Below are 23,093 nucleotides of genomic sequence, written 5' to 3'. Positions count from 1 at the left end.
TTGTATTCCTATTTTTTCTTCATAACTAGAATAAATTTTAATTCTAAAATTATAATTCATGAAATTTACATTTATTTATTAAGCAAATATTTAATTTAGTAAACAAATTGATGTATATCAAAGGAAAAAAACATAGAATATCATGAGACAGTTTAAATATTCATGGTAATTACAGATTTGAAATGTGGTTTCCCTTTCAAACATCAGAGCATCTAGACTGTTTAACCCACTAAATTATCTGAATATCAAGAAACCCAAAACAAAAGATCACATTTAAAAAGGAAAATGATAGTTCCAAAGTGACTCTTCCCTTCATTTCAAAAACAGAGTTTTTCTAAAATGTCAAGTAGAAATGGTAAATATATATAGAAAATATGCTTCATACCTTAACAAACTTGAAAAAAAAACTTATATACAGAACTAAAATGAATCCATGCAGATTTTTTAAAATGACAACTATTTTACCCTTTTGTTTTCTTTATTAATACATATTTTTAATATGCTCAAAAAGGTAATGCTTTCAAAATATATAACATTTAAAGCAAGATCATTTTTATCGGTAATTTCTCTTGAAGGCGGGGGAAAAGAAACTTACGGCATAACCCTACAGAGAAACAAATCAAACTCTGAAGTAAAGAACAATCATGGTGTTCTCAAAGTATAAATGTGTGGCTTTAAAATAGCAGGCTGCTTAATTAATCCAGACAGTAAGGAAAGCAGGATGAGGTAGGAAATAACAGCCGGGACTAAATAGAATAAACTGCTAAGAAGATATTCTACCTTGTCTTCATTTCTCTTTTGACTTCTCATGAAATATAGAGGTAAAGAAAGACTCCTCATTCCCAGTGCAGAGTCAATAAAGAATAAAATGGAAAAACTGATCCCTCACTATGTTCCACTATCATTTTACCTATAAAAATGGGAAGAAATGTATCTACCTCTGTTTTCTTATAGTCAGTGAGTTTTAGGTAGAAGGGGGCAAAGGCATTTTTATTCCACCATTTTTACAACTGGAAGTATTCTATTTTATATACAACATTTATTTTACTGCAATCTGTCAAACTTTTGTACTGTGTTTTTTTTGTAACAGTTTTAATGTGATAAAATTCACATACAAAACAATTCACCCATTCAAAGTATATAATTTAAAGGTTTCAGTATATTCAGAGTTGTGCACCACAATCAATTTTAGAACATTTTCATTACGGCCCCCCAAAAACCTCGTACCTGTTAACTATCACCCACCTCAAACTCCCTATCTTCCCTAGTAGTAGCCCTAGGCAACTACTAATCTACTTTCTGTTTCTATAGATTTACCTATATTCCGTATAAATGGAATCATACAATATGTGGTCTTTTGTGACTGGCTTCTTTCATTTAGTGTAATGTTTTCTAGGTTCATTCTTATAGCATGTGATTCCTTTTTATGGCTGAACTATATTCCATTGTATGGATATACCACAGTTTATTTATTCATTTATCAATTGACGGACATTTGAGTTGTTTCCACTTTTTGGCTGTTATGTACAAGCTTATGAATAGACAGAGGTTTTCATTTCTTTTGGATATATGCCTAGGAGTGGAATTGCTGAGCCAAGCGGTAACGGTTTAAGGGGAACTGCCAGATTATTTTCCAGAGGAACTGCACCATTTAACAATCTCATCAGCAGTGTAGGAGAGTTCTGATTTTTTCACATTCTAGCTAACATTTGTTATTATCTCATGACTTTATGATTATAGCATCCTAGTGGATGTGAAGTGGCATCTCATTGTGGTTTTGATTTGTATTTCCCTTATGATTGGTGATGTTAGGCATCATTACATGTGCTTATTGGCAACTTTTATTTTCTTTGGAGAAATGTCTGTTTAGACCCTTTGCTTAACCGAGCATTGATTGGGTTGTCTTTTTATTATTGAGTTGCATATGTATTTTAGATACAAATTTCTTTATCACTTATGTGATTTGCAAATATTTTCTCCCATTCTGTGGGTTATCTTTTTTACTTTCTTAATGGTATTGAATGTTTTTCATTTTGATCAAGTCCATGTCATTTATTTTTTACTTGTGCTTTTGATGTCATATCAGAAAAAACCATTGCCTAATCCAAGGTCATGTAGATTTACTTCTCTGTTTTCTTCTAAAAGTTTTATAATTTTGGCTTTTACATTTAGGTCTTTGATCCAATTTGAATTAATTCTTGTCTGTGGTGTGAGGTAGGGGTCCAACCTCATTCTTTTGTGGGTGCATATCCAGATGTCTCAGCACCATTTGTTAAAGAGACTGTTCTTTCCCATTGAATTATCTGGTCATCCTTGTTGAAAATCAGATGACCATAAGTGTCAGACCTTATTTCTGGACTCTCTGTTCTATTCCATTGTTCTACGTGTCCATCTTAATGCTGTTACCACACAATATTGATGAATGTTGTTATGTAGTAAGATTTGAGAATAGGAAGTATGAGTCTTCCAACTTTGTTCTTCTTTTTCAAGATTGTTTTGATTATTCCAGGTTCCTTGTATTTCCATCTGAATATTAGAATCAGCTTGTCAATCTGCAAGGGAGCGAGCTGGAATTTTAACAGGGTTTAGGTGTTGAATCTGTGGATCTGTTTTGGGAGTATTGCCATCTTAACAATGTTAAGCCGTCCTGTTCACTCACATGGGATGTCTTTTCATTTACTTAGGTCTCCTTCTAGTGTGTTTTAGAAATTTGGAGCCCCTTTGAATCCCACCCACCCTTTGAGGCTGCTTCTTGGTTCTGAGGAGAATGGTTTAAAATGTACTACAGTAAAGTGTAATGTAATGGTATGAATGTTGTAAAAACCCAAGGGGTGACACTGCTGAAACAGCTGTTGGCTGGTAGATGGCCACTGGGTTTCTCAAAATGTTTCTGGTCAGCTGCTCATCAAAATTCTAAGCAGGGTATAAAAGGCACTTTAAGAGTGTCACTGCATGGAACATGGGTTTCGAAGCTGATGATGCAGCATTGAGGGCCCCTCTTGCTTAGTTAGGCTGCCCTCCACTTGCATTCCAGTAAAGTCTACAGGCCTCAGGAACTCTCCTTGCTATCTAAGGAGAATGAATCTAGGTCTTTTCTCTCTCTGTATTCTGCAACCCACAGCAAAATATATTTTTAAAATGTGTTCTGGAAATTTTAACCCACAGGAAATATAAAACTATGGGACAGTCAATACTCTCATCTGAATCCAAGATGCACACCCTCACAGAGTGTGAGTCTGGTTTTGTTTTATAGCTCTTTGTTTAGAAGCAAAATTATTTGTAAGAGAATTACAAAGATAATGTAGAGTACCTGTGTGCCCTTCACTCAGCTTCTCCTAATGTTAATATCTTGTAAGACCATAGCACAGTTATCAAAATAAAGATATCAGTGCTGGCTTAGCACTTCAAATTTTACCAGTTTTTCCTCTAATGTTTTTCTCTCTTCCTGGATCTAATTCAAGATTCTCATCGCATTTAGTTGTCATGTCTTTTTAGTCTCCTCATATCTACAGTGGTTTACTGATCTTTTCTTATCCTTCATGATTTTGACAAATCTGGTGAATACTGGTCAGGCATTTCATAGAATATTCCTCAGTTTGGGTTCATCTGATGTTTTCTCACAATTATTCTGGGGTTAGGGACTTTGGGAAAGAATACTGCAGAGGCAAATTCCCCTTCATATCACAGTATATCACCATGAATTGGTACTGGTGAGTTAACCTGAATCACTTGGAGAACGTGGCTTGAGCCAGGTTTCTCCATTGTGAAGTTACAATTTTCCATTTCTAGACTATTTATCAGAAGGGACTCACTAAGTCCATTCCACCCTCAAGGGGAGAAGAATTGAGTACCACCTCCTAGAGAGAAATATATCACAGAATTTTTGGAAATTTGTTAAAACCACCATGGTAATTTTGGGGAGATACTTGGAGGCTATGCAGATATCCCATTAGTCCTTAAAGCTCTGCCCACTGTTTTCAGTGTTTGGCATTGGCTAGTATCTGTAGCAGTTATCACTGTGGTGTTCCTGTGGTGATTTTCTGTTCCTCTCATCTACATTTATTAATTGGAATTCTTTTGTAAGGACAATTTCTCCCTCCCATTTATTTTTTCTAGGCCTTACTTTTGATGGCACAGCAGGAGGCAATATGGAGTTCTGTGTAAGAGCAGGACTCTGAGCTACAGCCAGTGTTGGATCTCAGCTATGCCACTACCATACCCACCTGTTGGGTGGTTGTGAGTAGTAAATGGTACTGGGCAATGGAAGTTTTTAGAACTCTGCTCAGTGCCCAGTACATGTGGGTAGTTATCTTCCTTGTTTACATGCAGCTGCCACAGATACCAGTCCCCCAAAGCAGCAAACAGACAGCAGGCAAAACCCACACTTCTGCTTGATAGAAATGGATGTGTCCATTTATTCATCCTGTCATGTTGACTACGCTGTTTATTGAGTACTTAACATGGATAGAAGCTATTAATACCTAAAAATACTTCCACACCTTATAGGACTGTTTTATCCCTTGGTAGAAATGTGCAGAGGTCATTTGGTCAAAGGCACCCAGATAGAAAGATGCCAAGCTAAGCTCAGACCTGGCTCAGTCTGGTTCTGAGAGCTTTGTTCTCAACCATCAGAGGGAGACTAGTTAGTATACCCCTGAGGGTTCCAGAAAGGCAATGATTGAGGCTCTGCTTTAGAAGGGTCCTCCAGTGTGGCTGAATGGATAAGAAAACAAGAACTATACATATACTGCCTACAAGAGACCTACTTCAGATAGAAAGAAACATGCAGAATGAAAATAAAAGGATAAAAAAAGATTTCATGCAAATGGAAAGGGAAATAAAGCTGGGTTAGCAATACTTATATCAGGCAAAGTAGACTTTAAAATAAAGGATATAACGAGACAAAGGCAATGAGAAGGCAGTGTCATGTGGGGTTAGAGGCCAGTCTCTGCAAAGCAAAGTGGTCCTTAGAGTGAGCTTTAATTCTAGAGCATCAAACCATAGCTAAGTAAGGCGGTCAAGACTACATCAGTGAAGAGCGTAATCTCAAAATGCAGTCTTACTGTCCTCCACTAAGTGAGGTGGTTGTTTCCCGTCATTTGGCATTTCCAAATGGAAGGCATAACTATTCCACTTAAGTGGAGAATAGGTTTGTTTGTTTTTTTAAACATAATTTGGGGCCTCAAAGTCACAGGTAAAGCAAGACTGTGGTTAGGATTGAAAGTTGTGTAACTTGACAGTAGTACAGCCTACATGAAATTATTGATGACGGGGGTGATAGAAATGCTCTGTATCTTGAGGGGGTTTGGGTCACACAGGTTTGCAGTTGTCAGAACTCATCAATGGTACCCTCAAGATTTATACATTTCACCATATATATATTAACCTAAAAAATAAACATATTGTGAACTGTACTTAATAACATGCATGCTGAAGTATTCAGGGCAGGAGTGTACAGATTTCTGTAATTTACTTTGAAATGCATCCAAGAATTAATGGATCAACAGATGGATATGCGATAAATCAAGTATAAGTTAATAGTTATAGAACCTGGGTAGTGGGTATGTGGGTGTTCACTGCCAATTCTTTTAACACTTCTGTATGTTTGAAAATGTTCATAATGAAATGTTGGCAAAGAAAATTATGGCTAAAAGTAAAATAAAACTCAAAACAGATTTGTACCCATTGCTTAATTTATGGAAATACTTTCTTTACATTAAAAGGAATGCAGCTTTCCTCCTGGTACCTTTTGGATAATTTTATTCACAGTTCTTCATGTGTGTGTGTGTTTTTCAGATACTGTAGTCCAGCCCTTGTACACACATCTTTTTTTTTTTTTTTTTTTTAAGCAACGATCGAAGATTTTTATTTTCTATTTTGGAGTTTTCTGTTTTGTTTTTTTATTAAAGTATAGTTAGCATACAATATTATATCAATTTCAGGTGTACAACATAGTGATTTAACTTTATAAATGTGATCACCATGGTAAGTCTGGTAACATCTGTCCTCATGCAGTTATTAAAATGTTATTAACTGCATTTTATGTGCTGTACATTACATCCCCATTGACTTATTTATATTATAACTGAAGGTTATAAAATAACCTTTATTCCCTTTCACCTTTTTTATCCATCTTCCTATCCCCTTCCCCCTTGGCAACCATCAATTCATTCTCTATGTGTTTTTTTGTTTTATTTTGTTCGTGTTTTTTTTTTCAGATTCCACCTATAAGTGAAACCATATGTATTTGTCTTTCTCTGCCTGACTTATTTCACTTAGCATAATGCCCTAAGTCCATCCATGTTGTTGCAAATGACAAGATCTTATTCTATATTATTACTGAGCAATATTCCATTATGGATATATACCATGTTTCCCCGAAAATAAGACCTAGCCAAACAATCAGCTCTAATGTGTCTTTTGGAGCAAAAATTAATATAAGACCTGGTCTTATTTTACTATAAGACTGGGGATATGATATGATATGATATGATATGATGATATGATATGATATGATATGATATGATATATTGGGTCTTATATTAATTTTTGCTCCAAAAGATGCATTAGAGCTGATTGTCCTGCTAGGTCTTATTTTCGGGGAAACATGGTGTGTACCACATCTTCTTTATCCATTCATCTGTTGATGGATACCTAGGTTACTTCCATATCTTGGCTCTTGTGAATAGTGCTGCAGTGAACATAGAGGTGTATACATCTTTTTGAGTTAGTGTTTTCATTTTCTTTGGATGGATCCCCAGAAGTGGAATTGATGGGTTGTATGGCAGTTCTATATTTTAGTTTTTTAGGAACCTCCATATTGTTTTCCATAGTGGATACACCAATTTACACATGTTCTTTGACCTAGCTAGTTATTTTACAGTTGAGGTAGTGTGTATGTTTGTAAGACAGAAACTCAGAGGCTCCTCCTTGCCTAGTAGTATTATGGTTATAAACGGAAGGGTTTTTGGTGGTGTTTGCTTAGTGACTTTTTATTTCTGGTGAGGACCATTAAAAAAACAAATCTCAAAGTAAGCTAGATAGGGTTGCTCATTGAATTTGAAGAAACAGCTTGATCTCATTGAAATTTTAGTTAATTTATTTTCATGATTCCTTATTCATTGCTCTACCAAATGAATTTATCCCACTGCTTGCAAGCAGAATAAATGCCACAGGGTGGTGGGCAAAGCTACCTTACCAAACAGTCAAGAGTTAGAGTCTGTGGGACTACTTTTGATTTTATTTGTGGGAGAGCCTTTTGTGTGTTTACTGATTTTAGATGTCACTGGGTGCAGTTTTTGATAGATAAGCAGAAAGGAATGTGTCTTCTAGTGGAGTTCCTGGCTGGAAGTGCTCCCAGGGAGGCAGATTGGCCCCTGGCACCTACGGGTTGTGGTGTCATTTTCAAAGCAGTGGGCTTCCATTGATTTTTTTTTTTTTTTTTTTTTTGTAGTGACAGCTATTGAGCTATCAAGTGGTTTTAAATATATTCACAAAGTTGGGCAACCATCACCACTATATTTCCAGAACATTTTTATCACCCCCAAAAGAAACCCAGTACCCATTTGCAGTCAGTTCTAGCACCCCACAACCATTCATCTACTTGCTGTCTCTGTGGATTTGGCTGTTCTAGACATTTCATATAAATGGAATCATACGGTATGTGGGCTTCTTTGACTCAGCATAATGTTTTCAAGTTTCATGCGTGTTGTAGCATGCATCAGGCCCTCTTTTATTGCTAAATTCAGGTGACTCTTAATGTCTTTTCACTTTGATGCATTATTCTGAATTTTACATACATTTATTTTCTTAATAGTCCAAAGTTTTAAAATATGTGGCTGTAATTGGAATTGGAAATGTTTGCATTGTCAATAGGCTTTGGTTTTGTTTCAGTGCAGGGCAGTGTCATCTTGACAGCATGGTCAGTGAGGGCTGAGGACAGGGTCAGCTAAGCACCCAAAACTCTCCCCCCCTTCCCCCGCCCCCGAGTACTCACTCACCTTGCTGCTGGCCCATTTTCAGGTAGAGGAGGCAACCCCTGGGAGAAGGCCCAGCCTGAGTACATACTTCCTGTGCACTTCTATGGGAGAGTGGAGCACACTCCCGAGGCGGTGAGGTGGCTGGACACACAGGTACCCACTTTGGTGTTTCCTGGGAAATGTGGGCTCAGCACGGTGACCACTTGAGTTTCACTGTCGGCATGGGTTTGCTTTTGGGAGTGCGAGGTGTGCTCTCGTATGAGCTTCCCCAGAGGACCTAATTTCCTTCTCCTTATATACCCGATTTCTTACATTTCGTCAGGAACTTACATTTTGTCTAGACAGTAGAAAATGCTGATTATGAAGCCACACTCTAGTTTGCCAGGAGCTGTGTGTTGGAGTAGAGACTAAGAGTTGTTTAATGGCAAGTAGGACAGCATTGTGACAGGGACTAGGGCACTTATCCCCTGGGGGACATGAATAGCTCCCCAGCAAGTGCTCAGTGTACTCCCTTGCCACACGCTCCTGGTTCCTGGTGTGGCCTATAGCTCTCAGTAATGCCCCAGGTGTAGCTCACCAGTTACTATGACGCCTCAAATCCCCGGACGTTTGGGAAGGCCTGGGTGGATGTCCTGGAACAGCCTACAGGCCCTCTCTCCCAGCTAAGTCCTGATGGCACGACCAGGGCAAGAGCATAGAGCACTTGGCAGAATGTGGTGCCAGCTCGAGTGGGGTATAGTCATCGGCAGTCCAGTCTGGGTTCAGAGATGGCAGACAGCACACATCTTGGTGGTTTTAGGGTGCAGAGGAGTGGAGGAAAGACCCCATGAGAGGTTTGCTATTAGTAAGACATAGTTGTCTAGTCATGTGGGCAGGTTGAACAAAAACGGGGTGAGCTGGGAGACTGGGGTAGTCACAGGCATGCAAAAGTGAGTCATCCAGATTTTCTGCAATGTAAGTTTTAAATAGGGTACATGGGTCAAGAGCTGGCTGGAGGCCTAAAATGCCATAATAAGTAGTATTTAATTTGAAAAAACAGAGGAGGGAATCTGGTTTTCTCAATGTGTGTGATTCTAAACGGTGAACATGTCAGTGTATCTAAGGCCCCCACGGACCACTGAGACATCCCACACTGGGTGTGATGAGGGCCTTGTCCGGGGGGGCTGGCCATGGAGAGGGAAAGAGGGAAGTCAGAGATTCTTTGCACAATTGTCACTGGCTTGGACGGGAACAGGGGGCAGGGTGAACGTTCAGGGGAGATCAGAAGAGAAAGATGACACTGGGGTTTAAGCTGATGGTGCCTTTACACGGTCCTTTGTGGCTGCCAGAGCTGACTTCATCTTGTAAAGTTGCACAGTTGCACTTGTATGCACCATAAGCAAGCCTGAGTATGAAAAGCCTGATTGGAGGGTCTGAGAGCTGGAAGTCACCTTGAGGCTTCCAGTTCTTCCTGTGCTTCCCAAAAGTAAAGCTGACAGTTTTGGACAGATGGGCAGGGAGAAGGGGTGTGGCAGCCTCTGTGGGTGGAAAGCAGGTCTTGTGTTTTCTGTTGGGAGTGGAATGTGTTGGCTGGTTTGGTTTCCTTGAGAGTTAGAGATCAAAGCATGCACGAGGAGGAGCCTTGCTGCAGATATGAGAATGGAGGTCAGAAATGGACCTTGTGTGTTGGGTGAAATTAGTTGAGTCCTGAAATTACTCAAGCAGAGTAAGAAAAGGGAAGGCGTGGAGGGCAGAGGACGCGGACATGGAATGAGTGGCTGCTGAGGGAGCATGAGCAGCACCTTAAGGAGCTGAGGTGGGAAGAATTGTTGAGCTGATGCCAGTACTGAAGCAGGTAAGTTTAGAAAGACAGTGTAGCCTCTGGAGTGTATTCAGGGGCTGACCTGTCAGGCCCTCACAGGCATCCTGTGAGCTGGGGCTGCAGGTGCAGGTGTACAGCAGGGCAGGGAGGGGTTTAGGACTGAGCCTGGCCTGGGGCAAGTTGGGTGTGTTTTGGGCAGAAGGAAAAAAGCCAGAGGAGGATGAGCAGAAGACAGCAGGGAGGCAGAATGCTGCTTCCTGTGAGGCTGGCACTGCCCCATGGGTGGACCCAGCACTGGGCACCATGTCTCTGGCTGACTGGATCCTGATCGTGTCTCTCTTGGCCAGGTGGTGCTGGCCATGCCATACGACACCCCAGTGCCAGGCTACAAGAACAACACTGTCAACACCATGAGGCTGTGGTCCGCCAAGGCACCCAATGACTTCAAGCTGCATGACTGTGCGTTGTACTCTTTTGTCTCCTTTGGGTGACTTATTCCAAACTCAGTGGTGCAGCTCCTGTCCCTTCTCTGTGCACTCTTTGCTGCAGGCAGTGGGCAGGTTCCTTGTGAACAAGGGCTTCCCAGGGAGGGCCCACAGGCAGGGCCAGTGCTTTGGGCCCCAGGCCCTCAGGAAAGAACAAGAGGCCTGGGGCCCTGCAGAGTGCATGTGGTATGAGGCACCCAGCATGGCTTTGAGGGGTCGAGCATGAGGCAGGTAAAGCAGCAGCTCTGGGGGCCTTTCTCTTCATGAATGCTTGTTTTCAAACTGTTCAGCGAAGCAAGTGCAACATTGCAACATGAGGGCACACGGGGAATCTCAGAAGGCATGCCGGTCCTGACCTGGCTGTCTCTGCTCTTAGTTAACGTGGGCGGCTACATCAAGGTGGTCCTGGACAGGAATCTGACTGAGAACATCTCCAGAGTCCTGTACCCCAATGACAATGTAAATAGTACCCACGGTTAGTTCTTGTCTGCACTATACCTCTCCAAGTGTAGGCTGGGGCTCTCTACAAAGACCTATTTGCTGGCCTCATATTTGTTAGGTGCGACCACACAATTGAGGTCTAGGCAGTTTCTGCTCTTCTGATGACAATTTCCCAAGAAGTAGATGCCCCATTTGTCAACTGGGGATAGTAGTCCCTATTTTGCAGTGACATCTTGAGAGACATAACAATCATGATTTGAAAAGGTCTTAGACATCCACCTCATACTAGATGACGGTTGCAGCCACATTCTCCATTGCCACTGACTTTAGTGTCTGGTGGCATTTTTGTTTTTGTTGCCAGACAGGAGCCCTTGAAATTTGCTTATGTGTGCTGTGTGTTCTTTTTATTTTATCAAAGAAATATATACACGTAGTGGCTAAGGCCATTGGTGCTGAAAGGATCACAATAAAATGCCCAGCCCCCTCATTCCATAGATTTTGAGCAGATTATTCTAAAGCTTCAGGAACAAGTCATTTTTAGAATGGAGTTTGGAGATTGCATTTCTGGGTGGCTCTCGTATTCCTGGCCCTCAGCTTCTCACTGTTAAGGGACTACACCTTCCTGCTTGTTGTCCTCACACAGAACCCTGTGACTCTTTGCTGACTGCTCTTATGCTTCCTCCCTGTCTGAAGATCACAGCAGGTCAGGCCACTTGCGACCTTCCATCTGTACCTTTGAACCGCAGGTCACCTGACATCTGGGCTCCCAGGATTGTGGCACTCCAGGGCTTTCCTTCTTTCATCCACACACACATCTCTGCAGTCCCTGGGGCAGGACCCCCCCCTCCCAAGCCTAGTGCCTTGTCCTGGGTCTTGGCGGTGGGGGGATGGGGGAGTCCTGAGGGCCTGTGGTGGCTCCTTTGGCTGTGTTGGTGCAAGAGCTGTCCTGTGTCTGCAGTTCTTTGAGGGGAAGGAGCTCCGCCTGAAGCAGGAGTACTTTGCGGTGGCTGCCACCCTGCAGGACATTATCCGTCATTTTAAGTCCTCCAAGTTTGGCTGCCGGGACCCAGTGAGAACCTGTTTTGAGACATTCCCAGACAGGGTTTGTTTGTTGACTGGGGATCAGGCTCAGTGTGGAAGCACAGGATTTTCTTCCTTAAGGCTGGGGCATTGGCAGGAGGGATGTGGTGGGACATTAGCACCGTCTCATCTTGGTCTCTGTTAAGTCCTGGAATCGTCCCCCCCTCAGACAGACAGAGGACACACACGATAATGCAAGTCACACAGCGAGGTTTATTTCCAGCTAGCTGGGGTCCCCGTCTCTGCCCCACGCAGCGGGTTTTAACAAGGACCCCTAGCCCTTCAAGCTAAGGGTTTTTATAGCGTTTCTAAGGCACTCAGTAATTTTCCATAGTTTTAGGGAGTACAAGGTAAACTATAATTCCCACATAGCTAAGGCATTTACTAATTTTTCATAGTCTTAGGGAGTGCAGGTTGAGCTATGCTTATGGAGTACACGTTGGTCTATGCTTCAAAGAGTTTACAGATAGGCTACAAAAGCCTCCATAGCTTCAGCGAAAAGGAGAGATAAGCTATCAGCCATCTGGTCTCTATGCCCTCATCCTGGAATTAACAATTAAGCCATTAGGTTATTTTAAGCTCAGGGCTATTAACCTTATCTTAACCTTAAAGTAGCAGTTCTCATGCTAACAGTCTCTTACAATCTCCTTGTCATGGGGGTGTTGGGCCCCCTTTTTTACCTACTAGGGCCACACTAGGCCTTGTTAGGACTCATAACAGCAAGAATACTGTAAAAGGCTCCCGTGGGCAAAGCTGGATATGTTTGGCGGGCTCTGTTCAGTGATCTTAAACAAAGGCAACATATCCTAGATGAGAGGGCTTCAGGTGGTGGGGGCTGAGGCTCCTGTAGCTCCTGGACACCTGATGCAGAGCAAACATGTTGCAGAGCCAGCCCATGGGGTCCTCCCAGTCACTCTCTGTGGCCCCTCCGGCCCTGCTTCTGCTCCTTGGCTGGGCCCAGTGCCTGTGTGGCGCTCTCTGCTCCTTGCTGTCAGTCCTGTAGACCAGACTCCTCAGGGGTGGGCAACTGAGGATCCCAAGCCTGCACACAACAACCATGTGGGCCTACCTACCCCACAGGCACAAGGCAATAGAAGGTATCACCCTTTGTAAACTGCAGGTTGCCATCCAGCTGAACGACACCCACCTGGCCCTTGCCATCCCTGAGCTCATGAGGATCCTGGTGGATATGGAGAAAGCACACTGGGACAAGTTGAGCACTGAGGATGAGGGCGTGGGTTGATGGTGTTTCTTGCAGACCTAGGCATAAGGGGTAACAGTGTCCCCCGCAGAGCTGGGCTGACGATATCTACTGCAGAGCTAAGCACATAGAGGTGACAGTACTCCCTGTAGACCTGGGAATATGGAATAACAATGTCCCCTACAGCCCTGGGCATATGGGGTGATCATGTCCCCTGCAGATGTGGGCACATGGGGTGATGATTTCCCCTGCAGTGCTGGATTCTTAGTGGGTGACAGGAGTCCTCTGCGAACCTGGGCACCTGGGATGATGGTGTCTCCTGCAGAACTGGTCACATCAGAGTGATGGTATTCCTCGCAGAGCTCGGCACATGGTGAAGATGTCCCCTGCAAAGTTGGGCACATGGGGTAATGGTATTCCCTACAGAGCTGGATGTGGGGTGACAGTATCCCCCTGACCTTGGAGTCTATCCCAGCAGTGGTTGCAGATACTGAGCTAGTCCTACAACACTGAGGGAGGCCTCTCCCCTGTGGCCTTGGCAGGATGAACGGATATTGTACCTGAGAAGACAGGGGCTGTGGGGGGAAGAACAAAGGCAGATATGGGGGTTCCTCCTGAGGGACCAGTACACAGTGAATGGGAACAGGGGTGCAAGGGTACAGAAGAGCAATTTTTTGGAAGGCAAGAAAAGGATTCTGACACTTCTTAGCGCTTCTCATGTATTTTCTCATTTTAGAAATCATGGTAACAAAAACCAAGAAATATTAAGTTTAAAGATACATTGATTACCATTTTTATAGGTTTGTTTTCATGACTTAGTTTGGTCCTAAATTCTTTAGTATAATGGTGTATTCCTGACCTAGTCTAATTAAATCAACATGTGAAACTATAAAATAAATTTTACCCTGTTTATAGAACCCAGAGCCCTTCTATGGTCTTGGGGTGTACCTAATGAGGCTGGGAGGACCCCGTCTTGGGTCCTATCCACTCCTGGCCCTCAGAGGGCATGGCCGCACACAGTTTATGAGCATTCTCCATACTGTGGGTGTGAAGTCAATTTAGTGGAAATAAAATAGAAGACTGATCAGTGCTCTGTTTTGTTTACCAATAAAAAACAGTTTACAAAAAAAGGAAACAGGTGATTCTAGGTGGTAGGGTAAGCTTTATTCATTTGTGTGTGCGTGCTGGGTCAGGATGCAAAATGTATGTGGATTATGTTAGGAAAGTGAAGGGTGCGGGGTTCAACGGCAGGTTTTGAGAAAGGTTGTAGACCCACCCCAGAGAGCAGAGGCATGTGGCAGGCTGCACCGCTTTCTGCTGGGATCTGAACATCTACCTTTGATCCTTGACTTTCCCCTTGCTTAGCCATCAGGCAAAAGACCTGCTTGTTTCTTTTTGTTGTTGTTGGGAATATTGGGGAACGGTGTGTTTTTCCAGGACCCATCCGTTCCATGTCAAGTTGTTTTACAATCTAGTTGTGGGGAGGACGCAGCTCAGCTTCAAGTCAAGTCGTCGTTTTCAATCTAGTTGTGGAGAGCGCAGCTCATTGGCCCACGTGGGACTCGAACCGGTGACCTTGGTGTTATGAGCACTGCACTCTAACCACTGAGCAAACTGGCCGCCCACTGGTAGCTCAGCTCCAAGCTCAAGCCATTGTTTCTCACTGGCCTATGTGGGAATCGAACTGGTGGCCTTGGTGTTATGAGCACCGCGCTCCAACCACTGAGCGAACTGGCCGCCAAAACCTGCTTGTTTCTAAACAAAGCATACTGGAATGTTCTGGAATATTCTAGGCCTGGGAGATGTGTGGGGAGCCATGGTTTCTTGCAACCCTGAACCTTGCAGACTGGCTCGGTTTCTGCCCCCATAACATTGCCTCTGCCTTATCTGAGAGGCGCCTAACGTCTGCTGAGGAATGTGGTGAAAACGGCCAGTTCCCGGACACAGAAGACTAAGGGCTTTCTGGACAATTGGTAGGTTCTGTCTCCTTGAGATATTTACTTTTGTGAGTTTCAGTGACCTTGTATCTTCTATGTCAAAGTAAAGTTGAGGCTGGAAAGATTTACTTTCGCTGAGATAATGCATATCTTCTTCGTTTAACTGCACGTACTCAAACTGTATATATTGGTTAGAGATAATAAACTCAGGGCTTCAGCATGACTGAAGACCGGCCGCATTAGCATTTGTGTGTGTCTTTTATTTCATTCCCACTCCCCCATTCAGGTACTGATCGACTCGTGGCGGCTGGCCCGTCACAGAGATGACAAAGAATACCTGTGCATACACCAAGCACACTGTGCTGCCGGAGGCCTTGGAGCGCTGGACTTGTTTGAGAAGCTGCTGCCACGGCATCTGGAGATCATCTCTGCCATCAACCAGAGGCACCTGGGTGTGAACACGGGCTGTACTGGGGTGGGGGCCTGGCTGTGGCCTGCATCTTTGCCGAGGGCCCTCCTCTGTCCTCCACATCACTTCTCAAACAGAATAGCCTCTGTCCAGCAGAGGACTTGGAAGACTGAGGGCTGTCATTTGGCAGAGCTGTTGGCTAGTCCCCATGCCTAGACCCCTGCTGTGTACATGGGAGTCATGGATTCAGGTCTTTTAAAACATTCGCATTCCCTGTTGGGATTAGATTTAAGTGTCTGATCCTGGAATGCCAGAGACCTTTGTCCTGAGAGGACATAGCAGCATTTGGGTGATTTGGAAACAAAGTCCCATTTGTCTTTGTTAACTGCAGATATGATAATGGTACAAGAACAGGGGGGACCTTAGAATTCAGGTGTGATTATAGTTCATTTTTTAACCTTTTGGTGAAAAGGCAGCTATTCCCATTGTCAATGTGGTTAATCCCTACCTAGACCAACAGGGACAATATTCCCATCTTTTCCTTGTAAATCACATGGTGTGGCCTCAGCCCCACTGATCCTGCAGTCTGCCTCCTACAGAGCAGCTCAGACCGGCCCTGGCTTTTCCCTGGGCTGAGGCAATGTGGAAGGAGGGGCACTCAGAGGTGTGTCCAGCGTATTTGAGTGCAGGTCGGGTGCAGCAGCCCTGGAATTTTCTTGAAAGAAACAGAACTTCCCACAGGCAGCCCCTGGACCACCGTGGGACCTCCTGCTCTCCTGCTCACAGCTCTCTGTCTTGGGAACAGCATGTGGCTGCCCTGTTCCCCGGGGATGTGGAGCATCTAAGAAGGATGTCTGTGATTGAGGAAGGGGACTGCAAGCGGATTAACACGGCCCACCTGTGTGTGATCGGGTCCCACGCTATCAATGGTGTGGTGAGGATCCACTCGGAGATTGTGAAGCATTCAGTGTGAGTGGAGCTGGCGTCTGCCCTGAGCCAGGGCTTACCTCCTTTCTGACCTCACACCTGCCTCTAGGGACTGTCAGCTGCCCATATGCACAGTGGCTGAGGCATATGGCCCATGCTCCACACCATTATTTTGCTGCCCTCATGGGCAATGGGTGAACTGTCCAAAGCACACTGGTCGGCAGGTGATGTTGGGCAGTTGAGCCGTCTCCTCATTACCAGTGGCTCCTCTTGTTGTTTTGCGTTCTTGGTCTGTCTAGGCAGAGCCTCTGCTCCTAGAGTCCTTTGCCTCTGGCCAAGTGCCATGAGCACGGTATCTGGGGATGAGTATCCTGGCTTAGATAGGATAGAGGTTAGGGTGTGATGGGCTGGGGTTTGGCACTGTGAGACTGAAGGAGTTCTTAGGTCAAATCTTGTGCTTCCTGTCCCCTCTTGGTGGGATGTGATCTTGGAGTTCCTTCCATCCTCACACCTGTGTGAGCACTAGGTGGGCCTACACCAGGTCTGTCCATGTGGAAGCTTCTGTGTTCCCAATGCCTGCCTGCCTGGGGGCTTTAATCCCCACAGCAGACTTCTTAGTGAGGCTCCCCATTTTACAGGTGAAAAAACTGAGCCCCGGTTTCTCTACTGTCACGATCACTCTAGAAAATGGCCAAGTCCCGATACCTGTGTGGTTATAGTTAGCCCCAGGCTGCATGACTGGAAGTGGGGTGCATTGAAAAGCATGTGCTGCATGCCCACTGTTCTCAAAGTGTGCAGTAATGCTGACAGCTCTGTGTTCTTTAGAAAACAAAACAGGAAAACTGAGCTTCAGGAGCTTCCAGGGGATTTCCTTACAAGGTTCTTATGTTCTTGCTCACCTTGTTCAGAACACAGCACTTGTGACTTGCCTATTTTCTGTGGTTTTAGCTTTAAGGATTTTTATGAGCTGGAACCAGAGAAGTTTCAGAATAAGACGAATGGTATCACACCCCGACGGTGGCTGCTCCTGTGTAACCCAGGGCTGGCTGACACCATTGTGGAGATGAGACCCGCTGCCTTTGAGTCCACAGGTTGCTGTGGGCACAGTTAGAGCCACAGCTAATGCCTTTCTGGTGTCAGGCCTGTTACCAGTGGGCGCTGAACAAGCAACAATCTGTTCCTTTGTGTGTAGACCAGCAGTGGCTCCTAGGTGGGAGTAGGAGGGGGTCCAACTGCCATCCCTAGACATGGGAGCGCTGAGCCAGACTGGGCAGTCAGTCAGTGACCTCCGGGGCCTATGGGGGAGTTCAGAAGCAAGGTCCTGGACTGTCGGAAGGACTGAGGTAGGGCCACCCGACTGAATGGCAGCCATAGCCCACAGCTGAAGAGGTTTTGTGAGCCAGAGACATGGCAGTTTGTTGACTTGTTCATATGCTCACTCAGGAAGGAAGGAAATGAGCCGCGTAGATGCCGGGGGTATGCTAGGCTCAAGGGTACAGCCGGTAGTTGTGCGTACAGTACTTGGGGTGAGGGCCTGCGTGGGGACACTGCCTGACTGCCGCTGTGTGTGTGTCAGGGAAGAGAGAGTGGAGCTGAGATCTGAAGAATGAGTAGGAGGTAGCTGAAAGTAGAGGCATGGGTGACAAAATGGGAGGAGGACATTCTCTGGCAGGATGGGTCTTGAAATGGGGAGAAATCATATGTCTATGATTCTCCAGGTAATTGGGGAGGGTTTCCTGACTGACCTGAGCCAACAGAAGAAGCTGCTGCCCTTGGCCAATGACGAGGCACTCGTCAGAGACGTGGCCAAAGTCAAGCAGGTAGGCCCACATGCAGCCTCGTCCTGCTGCCTAGACCTCGTGTGGGACTGTGTCCCTGACTGTTCCAGGTGTGAGGGGGCCCAGGGCTGCGAAGTCTACCCCCTCTACGCAGGTTTTCATGTGAGAACCTGACTGACCTCAGGTCACGCAGCACACAGGTGGGTGTGTGGGTGGGTGAGTGCAGACCCCCAGAGCAGCCTTGAGCATACCTTCACCCGAAGTTCTGTCCAGAGGGAAGCTCTAAAAAAGCTGATTCAGAGCTGTGCACCTGAGCCTCTCCCCACTAGCCAGCCTCACAGCTCCACAGGCCGGGGTCGCTGAGACTGTCCAGACCGAACGGGGTCGCCTTGATGGAGAATGAGGACTGATCGGGAGATACCGTGTGCCCCGCCCCCCACCTACCTCTGCTCCATGCCCAGAAAGAGCCCATCATTTGGAAGTCTAAATCCTCTCTCTCATCTCTCCTTGACGGCTCTCATCTGTCTCCTTTTATACCATGCAGACTAGTTTTCCTTTAATCTGCTTTTCTTATCCTTTGCTTTTCTCCAGGTTTGCTTTTTGGTCTAATTTTCCACTTATTTCTGCTGCTGGTGGTGCGTATGCACTCTCGGGGTCACACTTCTGCTGCCTCACTTCTCCTCACACGGCCACCACTCCTCAGCCCCTCAGCTCTGGTCTTCCAGTCTCCATGTTCTTCCTTGGGGCAGCAGCAGACATCCTGGGAGCCCCCTCCCTGCCACGTTTCTGACAGATGTTCTGAGCCCAGGTGGAAAGCCAAGCATTAGTTGGGCTTTGGGGAGTTTGTGGGGTTCGTTCCTGTGAACCATGGTCCAGCCATCCTTTCCCTTTATTCTCCCTAGGAAAACAAGTTGGAGTTCTCTGCTTTCCTGGAGAAGGAGTGCCAGGTGAGAATCCACCTCTCTTCCATGTTTGATGCACACGTGAAGAGGACCCACGTGTATGCGCGGCAGCTGCAGAGCCGCCTGCGCGTTGTCACCCTGTACAACCGTGAGAGCCCCGGAGTGCTCGTCCTAGAGCCCAGGCTGTTTCCCTTGCAGGCAGGTGGGGAGGGGCCTGTGTGTGATCGCACATTTATCTTAAGCATTATCTTTATGTTTTTCTGTGTGCTCAGTGCCTGAGTAGTTACGAAGGACTGGAAGGTGAGCTCTGCCTCGAGTCTGGTTGGGGTACAGGCCCAAGCTACATGAGGCAGGCAAACAGTTGAACACCTCAGAAGGGCCGTGGAATTTCAGGATCTGAGCTGGAGCCCCAGGTAGTCAGCATGGGGCCCGGTGTGGGGGAGCTTCGTGGGACTCGAAGGCGAGGCTTTAGTTTCAGTTCAGCTTTTGTTTTAAATTTAGTTATTGTCTTTATTAGACTTGCCTTGAGTTATTTGGAAAGATTTTACTTATTGGAGGCATTAAAAGAATACTTACTAAAAACCAAAATAGTATACATTAAATTTATACTTGTACCTTAAATTACTTAAGCAGCATTTAGATATGAGAGCAAATATGAATCAAAAACCCTCTAAAAGTAAATGAATATTTGCTAGGTTTACAAATATGATAAGAAAACCTTAAAGAATAACTTCATTTTTAAAGTTTTGTAATGTAATAAGTGAATATTTATTTTGAAAATGAAGAACCACAAATTACTCTTTTCAAGATAGAAAGCTCCTCTCAAGAGTATTAGAGCTCTTGTTATAAATAAATAAGACTCAGTCAGGTGGAGGAATGCAGTCCCTGTGAGACAGTTGAGTAATAGGGTAGATGGTGTTGAGGCTTGAGTGTTTCTGATGCTTCTGACCCCGAACCTTCAGAGAAGCCTGCAGGTGAGTCTCCTCCTGTGAGTGGCTGAGGGAGGCACTTCACCATGCTTCCCTGGCCAGAAACAGCAGTTCATGGAGACCTTGTTCTGTTTTATTTGCCTTATTTTGCCATATTTTTCTTTTGTAGTCATGATTTTCTGCATTTTTTCATCAGTTCCCCAGTGGTGTTCCTGAGTCCCCTCTTTGAACCCAGTTTGTGAATAACAGTGAAATCACTGGGTGCCCCTTCCTTCTTCCCACTGTGGCCCCACCTGCAATCAGTAGTTTCTTTGTCACTTCTTTTGGTGTGTGCCTTTGTACTTCCATCATGCTCTCCTCCTGCAGGGATTGTCAGCTATTAATTACACCCTTTGATCCCCAGCTGTTCCGTTGAGGCTGTATGGGGCTCGTGCTCATTTCCTCCTCATTCACCGACCTTGCCTGTGAGTATGTGTGCTCATGTGTATACAGGTGCTTTCTCCATGGTTAGAGCATACGACATTGACACTGTGCTCTGCTGTCCTCATTCCTGACTTGATTTTTGCCTTAGTCTGCGGGTGAACACATTTGGTGCTCACTAGTCCTTTTGCAAAGCCGTCCTGACTGAATTTCCTTCTAGTTCACAACACTGCTCCCATGAACCACACTCCCCAAGTTCTTCCTTGTTCAGAACAATCTGTAGCCTTTCATTGTGAAGGACAGTGGAGGGTGACATTTTTAGTTCACTTTCTTTCCTTGAGCATCATTTAGGTCCTGTGCTCCTCTGTCTAGAGTGTGGGTTCTGGTGTGTCTTGGTCTCATATCATAAGTGAGCTGGTCACATTGCCTGTGTTAATTTTACTGCACTGTGTCTGCATGCTGGCCGCTGTGGGTCAGTTTTCCTGGTGCTCAGGACGTTCTTTGAATATAATTGCCATCTTGCAGTATTTCTAGGAATTTTTCTTGAAATATATTTAAAACATTTGTTGGAGCCACTGTTTTGGTTTTCTTCTTCTGGGACTCCAGCGAGGTGTGGGGGGTGGGGGTTGGGGAGTGGTGGTTCTCCTTCTATCTACCTTCTTGCCTATTGATTTCCCTCTGAACATTTCTAGACGTCTTTCCTTTTTTCTTAGATTCTCTGCTCTTGTTTCCATCCTCTGTGTGTCTGCTATGCTTTCTGTGAGTCTTTACTCCCTCTTGGCGTCTGAAATCAGGCTGCATTTACATGTGGTGGTTCTGCCTTTTTGCTCCCGTGTTCTACCAATTTTCATTTCACGTGCTCCTGTGTTCTGCCCTCTCCTGAAGTCTTGTGTTTCGGCTCTGTGGTCCCCTTTCCATGTTGATGGTCGTCACAGGTTGGAGATTCTCACAGGAAAGTTGGTTCCGCTTTCCCTTGTGTGTAGGGAAGCTGTGTTCATGTTTATCACTCCTAGATGAGTGAACTGCACTGCCCATGATGACAAGCAGGAGCTGCATGGAGCTTTAGGGCAGCTGCCGGCTTCCCCAAGGCCTGGTGGCTGCATCTCCTCTGCCTCTTCCAAGTCTACCTTGGCTCCCCTGGTTTCTCCCCTGTGTGCCTCTGCCCACTAAGATGTCAGACCCTCCTCCCAAGGTTTCCCTATAGGAGACATGCTGATGAGGTCAGCCTGCCTGCCCCCCCCCCCCAGGGCTCCTTCCCTGTCTCCCTTGCTCACAGCTCCTGTGGGGAGGCCAGGTCCCGAGACCCTTGCATTTGCAGCCCTGCCCCCAACCCCACTGCCCACCCCCCCACTCCGGCCCTCTGCCCCCGTGATCTGACAGAACTTGCTCCATGTTCTGGAGTTTGCATGTTTTTCCTCTTCCCTAGTTTTTGGTGAAAATGTAGTTAGTGTTTTTATTTTTTTCTGTACTTCATGTTATTTTGTCTGATTTCTGGAAGTGGGACGACTTAGAAGTAAGGGACAACCATGTTTCTACTAGGACCTGAAGTCAGAAGTTAAAGATAAGCCACAACTCTATTTTGCTTATGGCTTGTTCCTGGCTCTCCGATGCATGCTGTCTGAGGCTGCCTGTCACCTCTGAGTAGACACCCCCTCTCACACACACTGAAATTGAAAACTGGTGGCCTGGTGAGGACACCTCAGTTGGCTGGGGCTGCAGGTGAGGCTGCCATTGTAGCTGATCCTCTGTTTGCTCCTGTGCAGGAGAGCATCAGGACGGGAGTGGGGGGCTGGGGGTTTCACCTGTCACCCTCGAAGACTGACAGTGCCATTACCATGGTACTGGGATCACCTCTTTTTCGAGTGCCCATTATGTGCAAGGGCCTTGAGTACTGGTGACCAGATCCAAAGCAGGCTCCTGTGTTGGGCTGTTCTGTAAACAGGGGTGCAATTTTTTCTGTGGGGCTTTGGAGGAGTCTGCTCCTGCCTGGCCTTCCTCACCACCCTGGGACACAAGTGCAAACTCTAGGGTCCTCGTCCCCCTTCTGTAAGTGGGATTTCCTGGAGGGTTTTGGGGCTCAGTTGCTGTACCCTATCACCTGTGTCAAGGTTGACCTCTGCAGTTGCTGATCACCAAGGTGTGTAATAGGGCAGGGGTTGTATGGCTCTAGTTGCTTCACTCGAATCTCTTATTTGTCCTGCAGGAATAAAGAAGGACCCTGCCAAGGTCTTTGTGCCCAGAACTGTCATGATCGGGGGAAAGGTGAGATAATGACCTCTTTGCTTGATATTTGGCCGGAATGGAAAAACCACCACGCTTTTCAGCAGTGCCACTGTGTTCCAACTTGGGCACCAGTTGCCCACTGGGCTGGACACTGAGAGTGGCTCAGAGCCACGATGTACATGGAATACCAGTGGTTCCCGGGCCTCAAGGTATGACTATGGGCTGAGTTGGTTCAGTCTTCATCAGCTCAGCAATAGGAGGGAGCTGGGTAGGACCCCTGCCTTCCCAGCACATGGGATTGGGGGTCCCCAGCCTCGAGGGTAGCCCCCAGTGGCTTGCTGGCCCCTTCATTTGATGGGACGGCATTCTTTCTCTGAATAACCACCACCCTTCATGCTATGCCCAGGTTTGGGGCCCCAGCTTGCATCCCCACCCCCCCACTCATGTGCTGAAAGGACGCAGGTCACTGGCTGCTTCATTGACCAGATGTGAGCCCAGTCTGAGCTCAGACTGGCTTTATTTCATTTTATTTACTGTGCATTTGCTTTGGACATGCTGTTGTGGAGTCTAGCTTATTTAGG

General features: G+C 45.6%; 1 protein-coding gene across 1 annotated transcript in view; it reads left to right on the top strand.

Annotated features, from left to right (window-relative positions):
• PYGB (glycogen phosphorylase B) overlaps window positions 1–23,093 on the top strand; it is a 52,748-nt gene that overhangs the window by 12,298 nt on the left and 17,357 nt on the right. The window contains 13 exon segments of the mRNA XM_074317351.1: window positions 7,954–8,132; window positions 10,128–10,239; window positions 10,642–10,724; window positions 11,665–11,808; window positions 12,907–13,026; window positions 13,313–13,394; window positions 15,246–15,308; window positions 15,311–15,378; window positions 16,139–16,302; window positions 17,209–17,317; window positions 17,979–18,080; window positions 18,941–19,088; window positions 22,493–22,551. Of these exon segments, the coding sequence (XP_074173452.1) occupies window positions 7,954–8,132; window positions 10,128–10,239; window positions 10,642–10,724; window positions 11,665–11,808; window positions 12,907–13,026; window positions 13,313–13,394; window positions 15,246–15,308; window positions 15,311–15,378; window positions 16,139–16,302; window positions 17,209–17,317; window positions 17,979–18,080; window positions 18,941–19,088; window positions 22,493–22,551 (1,433 nt within the window).

Source organism: Rhinolophus sinicus, linkage group LG13 (assembly GCF_036562045.2).
Source record: "Rhinolophus sinicus isolate RSC01 linkage group LG13, ASM3656204v1, whole genome shotgun sequence".
Taxonomy (NCBI): Eukaryota; Metazoa; Chordata; class Mammalia; order Chiroptera; family Rhinolophidae; genus Rhinolophus; species Rhinolophus sinicus.
The sequence above is the reverse complement of the archived record's forward strand: the minus strand, read 5'-3'. Positions and strand labels throughout refer to the sequence as shown.